The sequence below is a fragment of the Lepisosteus platostomus genome, chromosome 7 (assembly GCF_059453375.1).
Source record: "Lepisosteus platostomus isolate fLepPlt1 chromosome 7, fLepPlt1.hap1, whole genome shotgun sequence".
NCBI classification, from domain to species: domain Eukaryota; kingdom Metazoa; phylum Chordata; class Actinopteri; order Semionotiformes; family Lepisosteidae; genus Lepisosteus; species Lepisosteus platostomus.
The window spans coordinates 1,212,152-1,231,298 of record NC_142617.1 but is presented as its reverse complement, the minus strand read 5'-3'; the positions used below and the strand labels follow the sequence as shown (position 1 = coordinate 1,231,298).

Below are 19,147 nucleotides of genomic sequence, written 5' to 3'. Positions count from 1 at the left end.
TCAGACCCACGTAAAAAAAAAAGGCCAGGTTGTAGAGGGGACGTATTATGGGCTGGGGGTACAATAATGTATGTACCCTCTGTAGCCTAAATAAGCAAAATAGGATAGCCAGTCCCAGCTAAACGTGTATTAATGATCTACGGTAGGTACAGAGGCACTGTTAACATCCCCTCCCACTCTGTTTTTGCCACTCCCTCCACTTCACATAAACCCATCCCACTGATCTGATCCCCCCCACCTACTCCCACGCCCTCCATTCCCCCTGCGCCCCTCCCACTCCCCTGGTCTCCCCTCCCTCCACTCCACACAATCCCCTCCCACTTCACCAGGCTCCGCCCATTCCACGTTGCCACTCCCCCTTCATCTAATCTCCTCCTACTCTTCACTGGCTGATTAAACTGGTTTAGTTGGGATTTTTTTTTAAGTATCTGCATGACCAATGTGCTCTAAACACATTTCCAGTAATGGTTTGAAAGTTCAGCTGAAAAATATTGAGGTGATTCTTTCCAATAAATGAATAAAGAAAGAAAGCTGAGCTTTATAACAGATAAAGGTGAAAAGGTAATTGACTGTTGCTGTATCTTGATCGATGGTCTGAGCTAAACAGAAAAAAATGTTACTATATTTTGATTGATGATACATGTATTGTAGTGGGACAATTTTTCTTTTCTTACACCTTTACAGATACGGAAGGATTTGAAAAGTGTGACATATATTACATGTGTTTAAAGGCATGGAGAGTTTTAAAAATCCTGGTTTCATGTGGATTCATTTCCTTCATACTTTTTGTAAAACTCTGTTCTTGCCCCTTGATGTTTGAGTCTGTTTCAGACTTTTGAACTTTTAGTTCTTGTCTTAAAAACAGTACAGTACATTCTCGACAGGGTGGAACGGTGTTTTCATTGCTGCCCTGCAGTGCTGGGGCCCTGGGTTCAGCTCCAGACCTGGGCTGCTGTCTGTGTGGAGTTTGTATGTTCAGGTCAGTTTCCTTTGGGTGCTCTGGTTTCCTCCCACAGTCCAAAAAACCATGCTGGTAGGCTAATTGGCTTGAGTGTGTGTGTGTGTCCAGTGTGTACCCTGCCTTGGCAACCTGGTTTTCCTTGGTGATCCCCCATCCCACCACTGACCAGACCCAGCTTTGCTTAGTTCCTAAGACCTTAAGGTGGTGGTGATAATAAATCTTCTCTCTGATGGGCATGATTTCTGCTATGAAAGCAGAGGCCCACAAGCCTTCTCGCAAGACTGCATGCCAATATTTAGGAGATGATTATTAGTGTTGCAGAATAATGTTTTTCTTACTATCACTATCAGTTTCCTTAACCTCCTGCTTCTGAGTATGAGGCTGCAAGTGTGCACAGCAGAGGCCATAACAATTCTGCTAGCATTTCTAGTCACAAACTGTGTCATGATTCTTATCAGATGCTCATGAAAATAGCAGAGGTTGTCTATATTTATTTTACATAAATTTGATGCACAAATCAGAATTGTGCTGCAGGCAATGGCTGTTACTTCATGTCTCATATATACTGTATATTTACCGTAGTTATGACAGGATGAAGCTCACTGTCTACCTGCTGGCAACTCTGAGCCATTATTTGTAGCAGTACTGGAGTAGGGTGATGTGTTTTAATTTATAATGCAGCCTCTTCATGTCAGAACCCAGAGACCAATTGATATCTCTTTTGCTGGGGATTGTAATGATAAAATGCTCACAAAATGCATTACATTGACAGCTGGTAATTTGTTTTCTTTGTGCCCGAAGTGGGTTTTTAATTAGTCAATATATATGACAGTTGTGCCAGATACATACAATAGCATGTAGCAAGAGAATAAGTTTTGGGATAGCATCTCTAGAATCCTGTAATGACAATATCTGTGCTCAGCATTGGTAAAACTTTTTTCTTAATTTTTTCTAATCCATGCAGAATCTGATAGCATGGCTTTTCCAAATTCCTCTGTTAACACGTTTCCAGTAAATAATCAGAATGCAAAACTGTTCCTGTGAAACTCGGTTGGATCTGTGGTGCATGCAAATTGCAACATGAAGTAAATGCAGGTTGACTTTCACAAATCACTTTGAAAGTCCTGGTGTATCACAAATGACGAATTGGCTTTGAATCACTGCATTGTCATGCAGTTCACTAATGAAACAGTTTTACTGCTGTGGCAAGCGAAAATTGCTGGAGTGATCTTTCACATTTACCAGAAGAAAGTAAGGTGTTGCAAATGAGTCCTCCTCTCTTTTGACTCAAAACTCAAAAGAGTTGACAACATGACGCATCAGCTTATTACAGCAAGCAGGGCCTTTCTGTATCAAGATCACTATTCATTAGGGCAGGATGTGGTGTTCTCTTCGCAGCTCAGTGCACGCACTCCCTTCTGAGCAGATAAATCTGCGGGAGAACTGAAATTAGTGCACTTTAATTGATAACAGCATGTTAAAAATGAGAAGGAAATTCTACAAAGGACCATGAATATAAACATGATCCTTGAGGTTTTCAGAGTTTATCTAGAGGAATCTCATGTGCAGTATGATCAGTGTTGGAATCAAATGCAGTACTGTTCCTCATTCCAGGCTTTCAGAAAGTAGGACTGACGGCACATAAACATACAGTACAACACACAAGTTATTGTACTTACAAGTTTACAGACAAGGTGTTTTAGGGTCCTATATATAGACCACCCAGGAAACTCCAGGCTGCTACCATTTACTTGACTCTTAAACAATCCCTACAGAGGCCAAAGAAGAGATAAACCACTTTCTAAACTAAATACAATACAGCTTGCAGTTAAATCTCTCTCCGCCATTCTAAAATGCACCCACTAGCAGGAGAGGCAGTATTAACCTGAGGGATTCCTCTTAGGAAATCCACGTTCCCTAAAATCTGCAGAATAGCAAGCTCTTTCTAGCACGGTTCAAATACGGAGATCCAATCAGTTTTTTTTTCCTGGATGATCATGAAGTAGGGAGTCTTGCCTGGCTCAAGCTTCAAGTTCCAAATCCTCCTCTCTCTTGTGGTATGATCTTCTTTTGTTCTTTCCCAATCTTCTTTTTTCCTGCTCTGATCTTACATGGTGTGTTTCTGGACTGTTCATTGAGACTTAAGCATTTACCCAGAACTAAATGAACTAAGGTAAACCAATGCAAACGTTGTGATTGCTTTGATTCCAGACTCTGGAGCCCTTCATCCCCACTGCTTTGAAGCTGGAAATGTTTACACTGCCAGGTGTTACACACAGTGATCTAGACTCTGAGACACCTCCCTTATCACACTCCTCAGCCTGTAAGCATTGTGACAGCTGTTCTTCAAGAAAGCTGCAGGAGCAGACATTCAAGAATGTGGAATGATGCGTGCTTTGTGTCGCGGAAATGTTTTGAAGGATTAAACTAGTAAGAGTCAATAGAAGAAACATTTCTGAAAGAGAACAGGAATTTTTATGGATCAATTATGGATCGTTTTCCTAAAATAATATTTAAGATGACCTCGGATAGCAAAGCCTCACTAATTGTTGCTTTGTTTCGGTGCTTGTAGGGATATTCCAGCACAAGTTCCTCTCGGAGCCTCTTTTCGTGTTCTCATCACAGACAGCTGAAGGAAGAAGAATAGAGAGAAATTGATGCAGACAGGGCTCCTCATCCTGTGAGACTTGGATGTGCCAAGCTTATAACTGATTGCTGCCAATGGGAGTTGTGACAGAGCAGTCACATATCTTGAAGCCTAAGAAAATAATTTTAGTGATGTACCATGCAGAGAGCAGAGACTTCAATGGTACACATGAGCAAACTGTTTTTGCTTTGTCAAACAAGTGCTCAAAAATATGTTTGCTGTTTACATTATTTACTTTAATGACAGAATTTCTTCCTCTGAATACAGGTACAATACAAATGCAGCAATTTTCATATATATAAAAATATTTACTGTATATATAAATTCATACAAATAGTATTTGAAGAAAGTTAAAGAAAAGAAAATTGTTTTTAATCTTCATTTAAATGAGACTATGTCATTGCCTTTTAACATTGTACATTGTAGTAATGATTTATTGTAGGTACCAACGTGGCACAAATGGCGATCTTATGATCCTGGTACAACCTATCGTAGATATGACAAAGTCTAAAGCATTTTATCACTTCATCCCGGTAGAAAGAAATAGTGGGGTTCTGTACTGTATCCTGTTTTTTTATTGTTTGTTTTTGGGATTGTTTAGCTTGGAGAATTGAAGGTACTGAACTGTTTGTAGATGAAGCCTTTTCTAAATTAACTTGTGGTTTATCAGTCTACAAAATTAATTGGCTGCACATGTTCATTAGAGATTAGCTTCCAATTATACTGACATGCAGCGCGATCTCCCCATTGCTGGCTAGGACGTGGAGTTTAGGTCGTGGTGGATATTCTCCGAGAAACAGCCCTGCCCTAAATCTTGGGTTTCCTCTCGACTTTGAAATGGTAAAGCCAGAACAAATTCTATAAAAATGGAGTAATAGCTTTTGGGAAAGGCTTCTCCTTGATAAAGCACTTTCATTATGGTATGGATCTTAGATTTTTCTTTCAAGCACTTTAGGTTAGGGATGGCATTGGAAATGGGTCACTTTTCAGAACCAACTGTTGGGTGGGCAGGTTTTGTGTCTTTCCCAGCTTTACAGAAAAGTGAAACATGGAAGTCTCTCCCTAAGAAATCCACCATTTCTGCACCGGCCGGCTACAGCTCAGTCACCCTCGGAGCCAGCTGGCGTGCCGGGAGCCCTGAGCACGAGTGCCCCAGGGAGCTTGATTTCTAGACCCAGTGACTCTGAAGGAGATGAGAGGGGATTTCAGTTATCATCCAGGTGGGGCTGCACATTGGTGGTGGTGTAGGTAGGGGATCCCCATTACCTGTGAAGCGCTTTGAGTGGAGTGTACAGAAAAGCGCTCTATAAGTGTAAGCAATTATTATTATTATTATTATTATTATTATTATTATTATTATTATTATTATTGAATGAGCTGAAGGCCTATACATAAGCAGCTGGGAAAGGCAGGAGACCAATCGCGTTGGTAACGTTCTGCCTGCTGAGCACCCGAAGCCACTCCCTGGTCTGGGGGCGACATGGTTTTATTGGACTGAAAGGGAGATAAGGACTGCTGTTTATTTTGTGGAGCGTGTGGATCTTCAGAAAATTTGCCTTTTGGGCAGTTGCTGCCAGGTTTTGCCCAGTGTGGCGCTTCATGTCACGTCTTTGACCTCCCCTGGTGCTGCCAACCCGTTCCTGTTCAGAGGTGGGTGTGCACATGAAAAATCCGATCTTTTCTGCCAGTCGCTGCTATGGACCTTGCAGGGACAGTGATGGAATTCTACAGCTCCAGTTTCCCACCCCTTCAGATTTCCAGGGGTGGACTATGTTTAGAAAGAGCCGCTAAGACCTACTGATTGACAGAAGGGTAGGACTCACAGTGGAGGAGCACAGATTGACTTCAGAGTTAAAGATTTTAAAATACGGCCATTTTGTAATCTTGATAATTTAAGGTTGAAAGCCCCGTGCCACACGAAAACATTTTAGGTAATTATGGCTAATTTACAGCAATTTGGACTCATTTTTAATACCTGTTCTCAGCAGCTGTCATCTTGTTCCCTAACTGAATTGAAATGAAATGGGGCACTGTTACCATGTCACTTAGTTCTTCAGCTGAACTTCAGTGCTGAGGGTATTCTACCAGCATGAAATGAATTTGTCTGGCATTACTCTGACATTTAAATCTCTTAGTCTTTGGGTTTCTTGCTTTTACGTAAGGCAATAGAAATTATTTTGATTGAGGGAGAAGTTCAGTTAAAAATGGTGGAAAACTTTGTATCTGAAATCAGAAGCTATAAAATTTCCCTTGAACATTTCAGTCTTAGAATCCCACACAGCAAGTATATTTGCTGTAGGTGAAACCCCCTAGACTGTGCTGTCCTGCGTTCCATACAGTGCTGGCTCTTTCCCTGAATACTGCCTGGTTCTCCCTAAAAGAGCAAGACCACTTGAGCATCTTTTCTTTCCTGCTTATCAATCTTGTTATTCCAGCAGTAGTTTTATTACCTATATATCCTGAGAAAGCGATGAAATGTTACTTTTGACTTTGGTCACACATACCGAAGGAATGTGTATATATATAGCTACACCGTTTCTATAAATCTGCTGGACAATTTACAATAGATTTGGGTGAGAGGACGTTTTATAGGCAGAATCACATATTAACGTGACATCTAGTTTTCAAGTAAGAGGTTTCTCCCTAGACTGCCAGAGCAGTAGTCTGTGAAATTGCTTGGAACCAGAATTCCAGATGGACAGTGTCTCCATGACCAAAGAGAACCCCGCTCATTGTTTTAGATTTTCACTGCTTAACACTATGCTTAACACAGCCAGTTGTGGCGATCTTTTCTGCCAACAGGAGTTTAAAGCCCAAGAACCATCATCCTTTTGTATTGCTGTGTTTGGATGCAGATCCTGAGTTAGCTTTATTAATTAGAATATCTAAGGAAGTTGCTTAAGGCCACTTCCATCCTGAAATAAAGAAGGATGTAAGTGGAACAAAACTCAGTTTCTGTATCTGCATGCAGAATGCTGCTGTGATTTTTTTTCACCTTGTGCCTCCTGTGTGCTGGTGCCTGGCCTGGCAGAGGTCAAGCCAAGGTTTGTGGCCTGATGCCTTTAACTCCTGACTGGCTGACAGCATGGGTCACGCGTAGATCAGCAGGCTGTCCCGCCCCCCGGATGAAAGAGCAGGAAAGGAGGCCTGTGGACTTGCTTTCCTTGCTTGTTTCCTTCGACCGCAGTGTTGGGTACCTTCTGTGAGCCCCTGGGTTTCACAGACGGGCCTGGTGTCTTTTTCAGCAGATGGTACGGGAGCAATACACGTCCACGACGCAAGGCACGAGCCTCCCGCGCCACGAGAGCCAGCATGTCTACAAGATCGGGATCTACGGCTGGAGGAAGCGCTGCCTCTACCTGTTCATCCTGCTCATGCTCATCATTTTGGTTGTGAACCTCGCCCTGACCATCTGGATCCTCAGAGTGATGTGGTTCAATGCGGTGAGTGTGTGCTCTTCTGGCGTCTCTGCCTCACGGTATGGGCTCTCGGCAAGGTTTCTAAACGAGGTGCTCGTAGGGTTCGGGTGGGACTCTCGGCGTTTGTATGTCGGGAGGAATCTGAGGGAATCTATGTCAGAAGGTGATGTGCTGCTGGAGACGTGTTTTTTGGGGGGATTTCAAACCTGGGTTGAGAGAAACTCTCTGCAGTCCTGATTAAGGTTCAGTTCTCGGTGGGGGTTCAGTAGCTGTGCTAGTATACATTTTCAAGATTAACATATGCAGAACTCTAAAAAGCAAAGTGGGCTTTCATCATAGAAAAGGTTTTGAATTGGCACTTGTAGTTTAAAAATAATGATTTCCATTAAGACATCTGATTCGGACATTGGCACTTTCAAAATAAGATTTCTAAATATCTTGGTTTTATCTTGAATAATAAACTCTTCTTCTCAGACATCCTCATATCATTATCTGACATATCTTAACTCCTCTGACAGTGCAGGAAAATCTGTATACTGATGACTTGGGCTTCATCTGTTACACAGATATCATTTATAGAGAACTCTCTTGTCAGAGTTGACATTCAATCTAAAGCACCAATTTTCTGGCAACTTCAAAGCAGTTTATTATCGTCCTGTATTATACAGTCAATGATGAGATGCAGGCTGACATGTCAGGCAAGAGACACATTTCTGATGTATGAGTTTTCTAGGTCTCCTTGTCAGAGGGATGTCCATTAATGTTGTGTGTGTCCGCACTTTTCTGCAGTTAAAACAACAACTGTCCTGAAGCAGAGTGATTTAAGATTGAGATGAAGAAGGAAAAGCAATTGACAGGGTGAGGGTGCAAAGTAAAACAACAAAACAATGGTAAACAAGGCTGCATTTGACTTTGAGGTGGACTCCATTATTTTTTCTACCATAATAATAAACATATCAGAGTGTGTGAGGACATTAGACAACACATGGTGTTAGGGGCATGATGCAGGCCATCACACTCTGAGAGCTTTAATGAAGTCTTATGCAATTAAATTAGAGTGTGCAGTATGTAAAGATGGGGCTATCACAGGAGATTGTTATTTTCCTTCCATAGGTTGGGAAAAAAAACATCAGGGACATCAGAAACTGACAGTAAAATGATGGATGCTAGTTATATAGGTTATAATGTCTCTTTAATTAGCCAGTGTTGATCTTGTCTTTTCAAACAGTCAACAGGGGTCAGAGACTCATTAGCGAACTGTGAATGCATGGGATGTGGGATCAGTAGAATGGAAGGGAATGGGAACGGCTGTAGGTCTGCTTGAAGCGAAGGACAGGTTCATCCCAAGACCAAATCCATCAAAGAATAGAAAACTTCCTATTAAAAATCATTCAATACATTAATAGAAAAGAAAGAAAGAACTTTATAGAAAAAAGAACAGCATCAAATCAAAAAAGGAGAACTGCATTAAGAACAATTGTGCAATTAATTTGTAATTTGTGCAATCGCACCATATTAGAAACTTCAAAAGAGAGAAAAGAATATTGTATTGGAGGCGAAGTAAAATAGGCGACATGCTGCAGGCTGAGGAAACAAGGTTCCTTGTTCAGCAGTATGAGCACATTGCAGAAGCATCAGCCCCGTGCTAGTGGATCAGATACTGTATGCCTGCACGGCTGACCACAGGGCCCTTTGACGCTGAGATAACACTCCATTCCCCTTTGATGAGGTCGTCCCGGTAATTTTGTCCTGATCAGACACAGTGACGGCATGAAGTTGAAACACACTGCCTATGGAAGTGTGTAAAGTGTGTAGTGACTCTGCAATTGTAAATGAACATCCCAGGGCACTGTGACAGCTGGGTGGGAAAAAAATCATGGGGACAGTTGGAAAGTTTTACTTGGGGAGGGGAAGGGGAGACATCCTTTATATAGCTCTCCTCTGTAGACAGTTCCAATGAACTGCCGTGATGACTCCTGGGAGTGGAGGGGGGCTAGAGCTCGTGTTACAATATTTTCCAGTGTCAAATATTCTGAACAGTCCTTGGCTGTCCTTTACGAAAGTCCCACCTCAGTAACTTCAGCCATGGACTGCCAAGTTGTGACTCAGTTAGATATTGAAGATCACAGCATGTTTCAGTGCCGATTGATTTTACAAGTATTTGTAAACAGCGTCTAACTGTTTACCCTGACAGCGTTTCTGCTCAATGTATCTGCTTTCTGTTATTCAAATAGCAGATTGTAGTCAAAGCTGACCTTGAGCTGCTCTTTAGGTGTCTGGTGGCTCTGAATGTTTTTTTTAAGAAGGCACCGAATACCCAAGGAAGCTCCTCTCTGCTGCTGTCAAAAAAAGACATTCCTCTAAGTACACCATGTGGGATTTGGATCTTGGATCAGGCACACAAGTAAAGTCAATGGCGTCTGAGTGCATGACTTTCTAGTAGGAGCAATATCGGATTTTGTGTGCTGAATTAAATACTCATGTACTTTCTGAATTGGAAAATGAATAAAGACGATGTGCAGAGGGCTTAATGTTTAACAACGAAACTTCTAGTGTTGTACAAAAATACCACTTGTCATCTGTGAAATGAACGCAGCAGTGAACAAAGAGCTTGGTTTTTGTGGAGGATTATGGCTTTTGGTTCTAATCCAAGATGAGTTTTAGTTTATGTGGCCTTCTGACACCTTGGTGTTGCTGGGGGTGTTTTCCAGTCTCTTATACTGCAAGTGATTCTTTGGAAGATATTAGTGTGCAGCTCTCTTTGTCCCTATAGAGACTGGCTGAGTGATATGTATTGGATTAAGTGTTGCTCCCCAGAGGCTTGTACTTAATTCACACAAGCGACATTGATTCACTATCACTGTTGGCACACAGCCCAGGAGGGATAATTCTTCAATGAAATTGGTATCTGCAGAACTCTGGTCGTCAGAAGCATCTCAGACAGAACAGTCATTACAGATCACTATCTAGTAACTGGAGCCAGATGATGGTCTGTTCGGGCTCCTGCATTGGCGGGTAAATATTACTTCTTGTGTTTTCATTGACTGTCATTGAGTTTATAGAATTTGTCGACTCCCAAGACAGTAGATTGTGCGTGCAATAATTTAACATTGCCTTACTTAATCTCTATTAAAAAACCATTGGGCATTGACCCCGTGGGCTGTATCAGATTTGTCACAGATGGGAGCAAAAATCCTCAGAATCTTCAGCAATATGAAAACATGCCGTTTTTGCAGAGGTTATCTAAATGAGAAAATGGAATAAGGATGGCCTTCAGTTCTGGTGTAGAGGTATTTCTGTGCTTGGGTATATGAAAGGGTACAATTAAAAAGATCATGCAATAAACTGTTTCTGTTTGTTAGTGTATATTTACATTTCCTTGTGCCATTCGGGTTTTTCAAACGGCCCGCATAAAAGTATGGTGTAATACCCTTTCTGAAATATTCTTAAACTTCGACTGTCTTTTTTACCAGACATGCTCTGGTAAATCCAAAAATCGGGACCAGATTCATTTTGTATTAAAAAAAACATTACAAAAAATAGCATGTGAATTATGTTAAGCTGTGAAATAAGGTGAGCTGTCATTTTCTTTACAAAATGGGAAGAAAGATAAGCCAAAAGCACTATATCTTAAGTTGTTGGATGTTACCGAGAACTGCAATAAGTTAAGCTAAGAATTATTTTCCCCCAATTAGAAGGTCTGAAAATTAAGTCGAACCAGTGAAGCATTCACCTCGTAGGCAAAGAGGCCCGATCAAGAGAGAAGGTCATGCTGGTGAGTACGATAGGCGGCACCTACATTTCTCAGAGCAGATTGGCCGTCCAGCGGTATACTTCACCACAGCGTGCGATGGGGGCCCAGACACCTGCACCAGTGTGAGCCAGGAGGAGAGTGTTGTGATGAAGGACCAGCACACTGATGGGCAAAAGCGGTCATGAATCCCCAGCAGTGCGGTAACATGTCTGCTCCTCGGAGTTTTGTAGCCTCGGCTCCTTCCTTTTCGAAACATACCCATTCTGTGAAGGGGCACTCCTGCATCGGATCCATATCCACCCATTCAGGACGAGCCCAACAGACCTGGGCTCTATCTCACTGGCTCCTCGGAGTCCCGCCCAATGGCAGGGTCCGTCCGGCAGGAATTCAAGTCCACAGCCGTCTCTTAGGCAAGATGCAGCTCTCTGTGAGTTTAAGAAAAACACACACTGATATGCACCGATGCAGAAAGGACCTGAACCTAGAAAGGTTCAATTATTGTAAAGAAAGTTTGGTTTGGCTTGAAGAACGCCCGATTGTTCTGGATAATTGGTGTGTCTCAATGATTCACTCTGCACTCAGCAATGATTTCTTCACTGTACTTGTACACTGGAATCCATGAAGCATAGAATGTTTCTTTCTGTGTTCTGTGTCTTTTTTAATTGTTCTGTTGGTGCCATTGATTTTTCCTTTACACTCCTCGCTCTGTTGCTTTCTCTTCTCTTACTGGCATTTAATGGAAGATAAATAAAGACAGATTGCAATGTCACATTCAACACACTACAGCAGATCTGCACAATTGGCCCAATCGGTGCTGTCACTGTAAAGTGATTGCATGTTCCTTTCCAATAGCTTTTGTTTTCAGTTGTTAATATACTGCAGCTAACCACTGAAAACACTGAGATGATGCTGGGAGGTCTTGTAGTAATTTTGTTTTCAAAGGGTTTTGCCACTGTTAGTTATTTCTTCTCTTACTTAGTGTCATTGCTAATATTTTGCAAAAATAAACTCAGACCCTTGGTTTACATGGATATTTAGGTTTGTAAAAATGTTTCTCCAGTCATGGAAATCCATATATATGTTAGAACAAAAGAAAAGAGCAAACTGATGCAAGATTCACTATGACTACTGCACAGAGAGAACCTCATAACACTGACAGAATGAGAGTGGAACGTTATCACTGGAATTGCTTGGAATCCTCCACACCTGGCTAGTTTTCCTTTGCCCCAGAGTTGAGCGAGTACTGGCTTTTGCTGTGATCAACATTAAGTGAGATGCATCTGTTCCTTGGCTGCCTTTAAACCTGCTGACACCTCACCAAGCTAAAGGGTGGCAGTGGATTTGAAATGACAGGGTTAGCTCGACAGGCTGTACACTCAGAATGTGAGGATGAACACTTATTTGAATATAGCCTGAACCTGTCTCATGCATGATACCGCATGCTGTTAGAAATCCTGACACACACAGTAAAATACGTTGTACGTTCCTCAAAGTCCCTTTCCACTGGACACATTTTTCCTTAAGCAATTGGTAGAATGATTCCTCAATAACACTGAGGCTTCTACGTGTTAGAAATATCCATTTAGTGTCAGTTCAGATGGTGTCATCAGTGTTACCTTCTCCAGTTGCAGAGCTCAAGCCCCAGCGAGAGGTACTATACAACATTTTTAGTTCTCCATAAACATGAAGCTTAATGATCGCCCAGTGGTCTGATCTCACCGGCTCTCGAAAACAGTGGTCTGGGCAGCACAGGGATTGGGAGACTTCTTGGGTGCATCAAGGTGCTGGTACAGGTGGTGGTGAACCAGTAGGTGGTGCTCTTCCCTCTGATCTAGAACATCCAAGCCATGTCCCAGTGACTGGGGACACTGTGCTGTGGGAGGTGCCACCCTTCAGTTGAGATGTTAAACCGGGGTCCTGACTTCTTGATTGTTAAAGATCGCGTGGCACTGCTTGAAACAGTAGGGGTGTTAGCCATAGTGTCCTGGTTAAACTCCACTCTGGGCTTCTACAATGTGGCCTCCCTAGAGTTCCTCTTCAATACAACCACTGAAACTCTCTCTCACATCTCTACCTATGTTTCTGTCAATTAGTTTTATTAACAAAATTGTCATGATGGTATACGATTTGCAGATTACCCAAACATCTTATTTTCTACATATATATCTTAATCAGATACATATGCTCAATGGCTTAGGCCCCTGTCTAGGTGAAACAAATGGCACCCTGTCTCAGTCCACCTAATCAGATTCCACCCAGGATAAAAGGAAAAACAGATTTCATTGCTGGAGACAGCCAGTCATTTTCAACTGCTTTCAGATGTTACGGACAACTGTTCGTTGCAGAAATGGTTTAGGTTACATACATTTATAGCATTTCCCTTTGCTCACCATTCCTGTGAGCTCTTTCACATTTCCATATCATTTCACAGATAAAAAAAAAACTGACACAAGTAATACAGCTTGTGCATTGTTAAAGTTATATCATTTTTTATTATTTTTCTAAATGTGTTTCTCTTGACAAAAAAATCGACTCTTCTTTTTGTTATAGTACATTCTAAAGATCATCAGGTGAAATGCTGACCCTCTATAGAATCATTTCACATCTTGTAAAAGATTTAATTTGTCAGCCAAGATAACCACTGTGAGCTGAGAAGCATCCAACAGACCAGAACAGCACAAATTAGAGTGAAATTATCCAAGTTAATTTAATATTGAAGCCCATAATACGTTAGTTTACTCTGCCTTGTAAAACCGCCGAATGATAAATGTCTTCTTGATGCCTTGAGGGTCTCTTCCACTTTACAAACCAAACCTGAAAGGATGAGATTGGCATCACATTGTCACGCTGGACAAGTGAGCTGGTTAAGAGCACTGTAGGCCAAACATGTAACTGTGCAATGGGATGTGATTTTCTTCCTTCAGTATTATTAGGCTATGAAAGAATAGTGCTTCATTTCAAATTAATGAGATTGCACTGAGCATTTGGCTGTTTTAGTGCTCAGACCTGAAACTAGACTGTCTGGGACTGTTTGTGTGATTGTGGTGTATAATTGTAAGGAGAACTACTGTATATCTGTTCTGAATAACCAATAATGTAATTCATGAACTCGCTGTCTCAATGTTTAATCATAAAACTAAGGCACAATGGTACTGTAGATACACTGCTTTATTTCTTGTGAACAATATCACTTCAAGACTTGAAAATAATTTGTGTTGAAATTTACCATGTTCCAGAGGTTGTCCTAATGTCTACAGGCCTTTCCTGAAAACAGCTGGATGAAATACAATGAATTGTCATGCTCCCCGCATGTGAAAGTTAAAGTATGTCCCAGTGAAAGCTGGGGGTATGAAGAAGCAAAATAATAAGCAGACTAGATAGAAAGTGGTGCCTCATTTGCAAAGGCAGGTGGAAGCTGAGTAACTTTAGGATGATGAAATTGAACTTCAAAACACTGAGCTTCAGTGTCAATGAGCAATTATTGCGACAAGATTGTTGAAAATAATTCTAGAAATAATTTATAAATATTGTATGTAGTTGCAAATGGACTTTGACATATTTAACCACGTTTTAGTCATTTTATCAATAACAGGGAGCAATACCACTCTGTGGTATTCAGTCTCAGAACAGGAAGACAGTGCTTTCTCTCGCAGGGACAAGCCCTGATGTCTTCATTGGCCACTTCAGGAATGTTGTACATATAGTTAACATACTGGGTAAAAATAAGAAGGTAAAAAAGTTCCGACTGTGATAATCCAAAACTTCCAAGGATTTATTTCAATAAAGTGCTTTTCTTACTCTCTCTTTCTGACTTTTTTGCAGGAAGGAATGGGACTTTTAAGAGTAACAAGCGATGGGCTCAGACTTGAAGGAGAGTCTGAATTTCTCTTTCCACTCTATGCCAAAGAGATTCACTCCAGAGAGGTAGGTGTGATTCTCAGGTCGATAAACAGAATTCCTTTCTGTGTGCTGTAACCCTCATCCTTACCAGATATCAATGTGGTGTAATTTAAATAACTTAATAAAGCAGGCTCTTTAAAACAAATCCTTGAGGACGCATTCACAGTTGTAGTTTGCATTCTTTTGCTTGTAATATCAATACAGTCTAAAGACTGATCTAATAAACCCTTTAATCTCTAGTTGTATTGCAAGACGCACTAAAATACTACCGAGTTTTTATGGAGAATCCTGAAGTCTCTATCCATAAGTGGTCTACAAAGAATCTTGATCTGAATATCACTTGTACTTCCTCTCTTACAGTAAAGCAAACCATTTTAGCTGGTGTCCTTAAACTGTACTTCTGCTTTTATCCTATGACTAAAAATGCTCTTGTTCTTACTTGTGATTATCCCCAACACAAAATGACTCCAAGACCCAGCAATTACAATTACAAAACTTTCGCCACTGCTGGCATGGTGGAGAGGTCTAAAAAGAGGAGGAAGGTCAGAGTCAATCAAAAATCTAACTTGTAAACCATTTCTGTCTGAAACGCGTTCTTGTTAAAGTGTTGCAAGAGCAGCAGAGAGAGAGAAGCTTCTTTGTGAAGAAGCAGATAATCCACAATAGTTTTGTTGAAACTCTTAGTATTTCTACAATCTGTGTCTGGCAGTTGCTGCCCCACAGTGTTGTTCTTCATTGCTTGAGAACTGGCTATGATGTGTTACCAGGCTACAGTCTTAAGTGCTGTACTTTCAATTTTATTTATGTTGCTGTTTTTGTCAGACACACTGGTAGGAGCTGACAACATGCATTCCCTTTAGTCAGAAAATAGTTTCTTAAGGGCAGATTCTCAATGTCATCATGAAGATTCTCTGTCTGTTTATTCAGAAATTGCCTTTTTGCATTAGCATAAGAATTTTTTAATGCTTTCAAATTATTTAGAAAGTCTATATGAATACCCTTGTTGTCCTTTTACAAACCTGATTTTTTTGCAGGTTTGCAGAGGTTCCTAATAGTTGAACCAGAAGAAAGTCTTTATTTTTGTCTCTGACAAGTAATTTCCTAATGCATTTCATGTTCATTCCGGCCCTGTCCTTGAGAGCAAGGCATTTTGCCTTATAGAATGAGGTGCAGGATGTGCTGCATTGAAGGTTGCTTGAATAGATTCCAGTGCAGCTGAGATCCTGTGAATGATTGCTCACCCTAGATAATGTTATAACACACAGGCTCCGCGTACTCAAGTGTGCTCTTGATTTATTTTCCAGTTTTGCTTCACACCTTATGCAAGCTTGTTGAGTTAATTTACATACATTTTACCCCTGAAATAACAGTCAAATGGCCCAGCAACTAGTGCATAGAGTCCAGAAGATAGAGATAGAGATGATAGAGATAATCTGGTGATACTGCTTATTTCATTCACTAAGGGAATCAGGTTTTGTTGGCACTCTGGGTATAATAAAGAGGTGAGTCCGGTTGTGAGACTGTATGCAGATTAGCCCAGTCACAGTGTTTCCACTGGCTCAAACACTACTACTCATGGTAATTACTACAAATATATTTGGCTGATGCTTTTAACTAAAACAAATTACATTTACACACATTTATACAGCTGGATATTTTGCCGGAATATTTCTAGTGAAGTGACTAGCTCAAGTGTACAATAGCAGTGTCTGACCTGTTTTGGGATATGAACCCACAACTTTCTAGTTAAGACTAGTTACATTTTCCTAGTTCTACTCTGGGAAATGAATCGTCGCACGGGGTACGGAGCTTAAACACTCCAAAGCACTTCTGATGAAACGCATGGATCAGGTGACTTCTGATCTCCTCTCTCAAATCTGATATACAGTTTGATGAGGATGTGATTGAAAAACAAAAATGAAACTTGAAGAAACTTACAAAATTAACAATGTAAAAAATAAGTACTTTAAAGTTACTGTACGGCAAGAGCTACGAACACGGCATATTTTTAAAATTGCTTTCAACTTTTAAAAGGGTCAAGTTGGATTTGTAATTGTTGTCATCCTGCGCCAGTTCCTGCCTTTCAGAACTGCCCTTATTCAGGTGTGCTGCCTGGAAAATACCCGACTGGGCTTTTGTAGAAGGAAGGTCTCTTGTTTCTGCCACCTGTGCCATTTGTTCAGACATTGATCACACATTAAGAGCTGCTTAGTCCAGAAGAACGGTCAGTAAGCCGAGGACATGCTTGTGCCGAAGCTGTAGGAACCAGTACCCTTGAAGTGAGGGAGACTGGATGCAGACACAAGCAAACCAATAGTCAAGCAGATCAATCACAAAAAAGAGCTGGATTCAGTTGGGAATGGCCTACTGTGATCCTTGAGAGCTACAGGGAGTTGGGATATTCATTTTAAATGACCCTGAAACTGCTTAATTACATAAATCACCTGCTTAAGTGATCAAAATGAAATGGCCCCTAGTGTTTAGAAATTACTGATTGGAGGTGACCAGTTAAACCTGTTGGACTTTGGCTGCCCTAACCACTCCATTTATATTATACCCTTTCCTTGCATGTATTGTATAGCAAAAAGCTCTATTATGCTCTTTTATTATTCAAAGCAAATCTTTTTTTTCTGCAACCTAAGAATCCGAAAGTTCACGCGTACCATTTCCAATTAGAATTGCTTAGCAACTCATTCTAAAAATGAAGAAATATTTTAGTGTATGTAAAAAAAAAAAGCATGTTAATTAAGAAGTGCTCATTTTGCTGGAATCGCTAAGAGGCAACACTTAACCTTTCAAACGATCTCTGAAAAAGAGCTTTACAAATCTGTTCCATGCTTTGGGCACATTTCCCTGTAATTAGAAAGCAGCAGGAACTCGCGTCAGCCTCTGTTCAAAGATTAAATGTCAGCTGTGAAAAGCTGAACTGTTAATGAAGGACTACATACAAAGTGTACTAGCTGAGGCTTGAGATTTGATTTCCAGCACCACTATCTAATCTGCTCTAATAAATACCTTTGGGGCGCTATTAGATACTCTGTTTCACTTTATTATTAAGATCTTGTGTTCTTTAAATGAGTTATGGTGCATTGTCGTAAATGGTTTGTAAATCGATATCTGGAGCAAAACTACGAATAGAGACGTTCGTTGAGAACCACCTGGGATTCTGGGTTCATGATTTATATGCCCGCAAACATGCATTTGCACAGGTATCATGAGCGGAGCTTTGCTGTCTGTGTTTTATTGGCTGGAACATGGGTAGTTCTAGTGGGCAATAAAGGAAATTCTAAATGACCAAGCTTGCAGGAGTCATGATACTACCTGAGCTTCCCATTGAACGGTTTTAAAAACCAATCCCAAAGAGGAAAACCAAAGATACAGGATTGAGCACCTGTTAATGGAATGGGAACTGCAGCAAGAATGTTTCAGAAATATATCATTCCTGCTGAAGTGGCTATATCAAGGCTTTTGCAAGGAAGAGCAGTTTATGACACATAAGAAAGATGGATTTTATCTGGTTAGAAACAAAAACAGCAAAAAGCATGCTGAGTGCTTAAGTTTGCTTTTCTAAGCATGGCCAGAGGGTCACGGGTTCACATCCCCTGGGGAACACTGCTGCTGTATCCCTGAATAAGATGCTGCAGTCACATTGCTCCAGGAAGTGTCTTGCTATGTAAATGGGTCTCCAGGTCCTTGTTTTACTGTTGACATATCTGTTTAAATAAAGGAGCAAAAAAACTTGAAACAAGGTAATAGAGCAATATGAGACAGCTCTTAACAGCAAAATGCTTCTGTTACATACAAGTTCATATTATACATGGTATCAAGTGCTAGTAAGTTGATTCTGGTCTTCATATCCTCTATTGGACCCATCACCCATTAATGGGCCTTGGTCATCAGTGAGTCTGTGTGGAGTCACAAGGCTCACAGCAGTGCTGGATATATTCGGTAGAAAAGATTTCAAGAGCTGCTCCTATCAATTAGATTCTTAAATTGAAACAGAGCTGCTTGCTACACATCAGTTCTGCTCCACAATTTCTGGTGTGAACTCTCCAGGTATTGGGAGTATCATGGTCTCCAGCTCTCTCTCCCAACCACTGAACTGCCAGCTGTCACACTCATTCAGACCTGAGCTGACTTTTTCTGAGCTTTTCATGAGCTAGTTCGCCCATAATGGATTTTAAACAACATGAAGTTTTCTGCAATAAGGGAAAATGCATTACTGAACTTTTGACCTTTGTATTAGAGCTGCCACTTTTCTAAAAATTGTAGGAGGTCTTGAATTCATCCGGTTATTTTGTTCTCCAGGAGTCCTCCCTGCTTCTTCACTCCTCTCAGAACGTTACAGTCAATGCCCGAAACCAAGACGGGGATGTGACAGGAAGATTAACAGTAGGTAAGAACTTGTTTTCTTCTGACAAAATCATAACACTGGACTTTCTGGTTCTAAAACCATTTCATACGTT

General features: G+C 40.9%; 1 protein-coding gene across 4 annotated transcripts in view; it reads left to right on the top strand.

Moving 5' to 3' along the window:
- The window catches only part of sgcg (sarcoglycan, gamma), a 63,510-nt gene that overhangs the window by 24,836 nt on the left and 19,527 nt on the right, over positions 1-19,147 (top strand). For 2 of the 4 annotated variants that reach the window (XM_088638415.1, XM_088638411.1), the window contains exons 2-4: positions 6,857-7,051; positions 14,604-14,705; positions 18,990-19,077. In XM_088638415.1, coding sequence (XP_088494541.1) covers positions 6,857-7,051; positions 14,604-14,705; positions 18,990-19,077 — 385 coding nt within the window. Of the gene's footprint in view, positions 1-6,853; positions 7,052-14,603; positions 14,706-18,989; positions 19,078-19,147 lie in introns of all 4 variants that reach the window. The other 2 variants (XM_088638413.1, XM_088638412.1) reach the window with 1 other exon arrangement.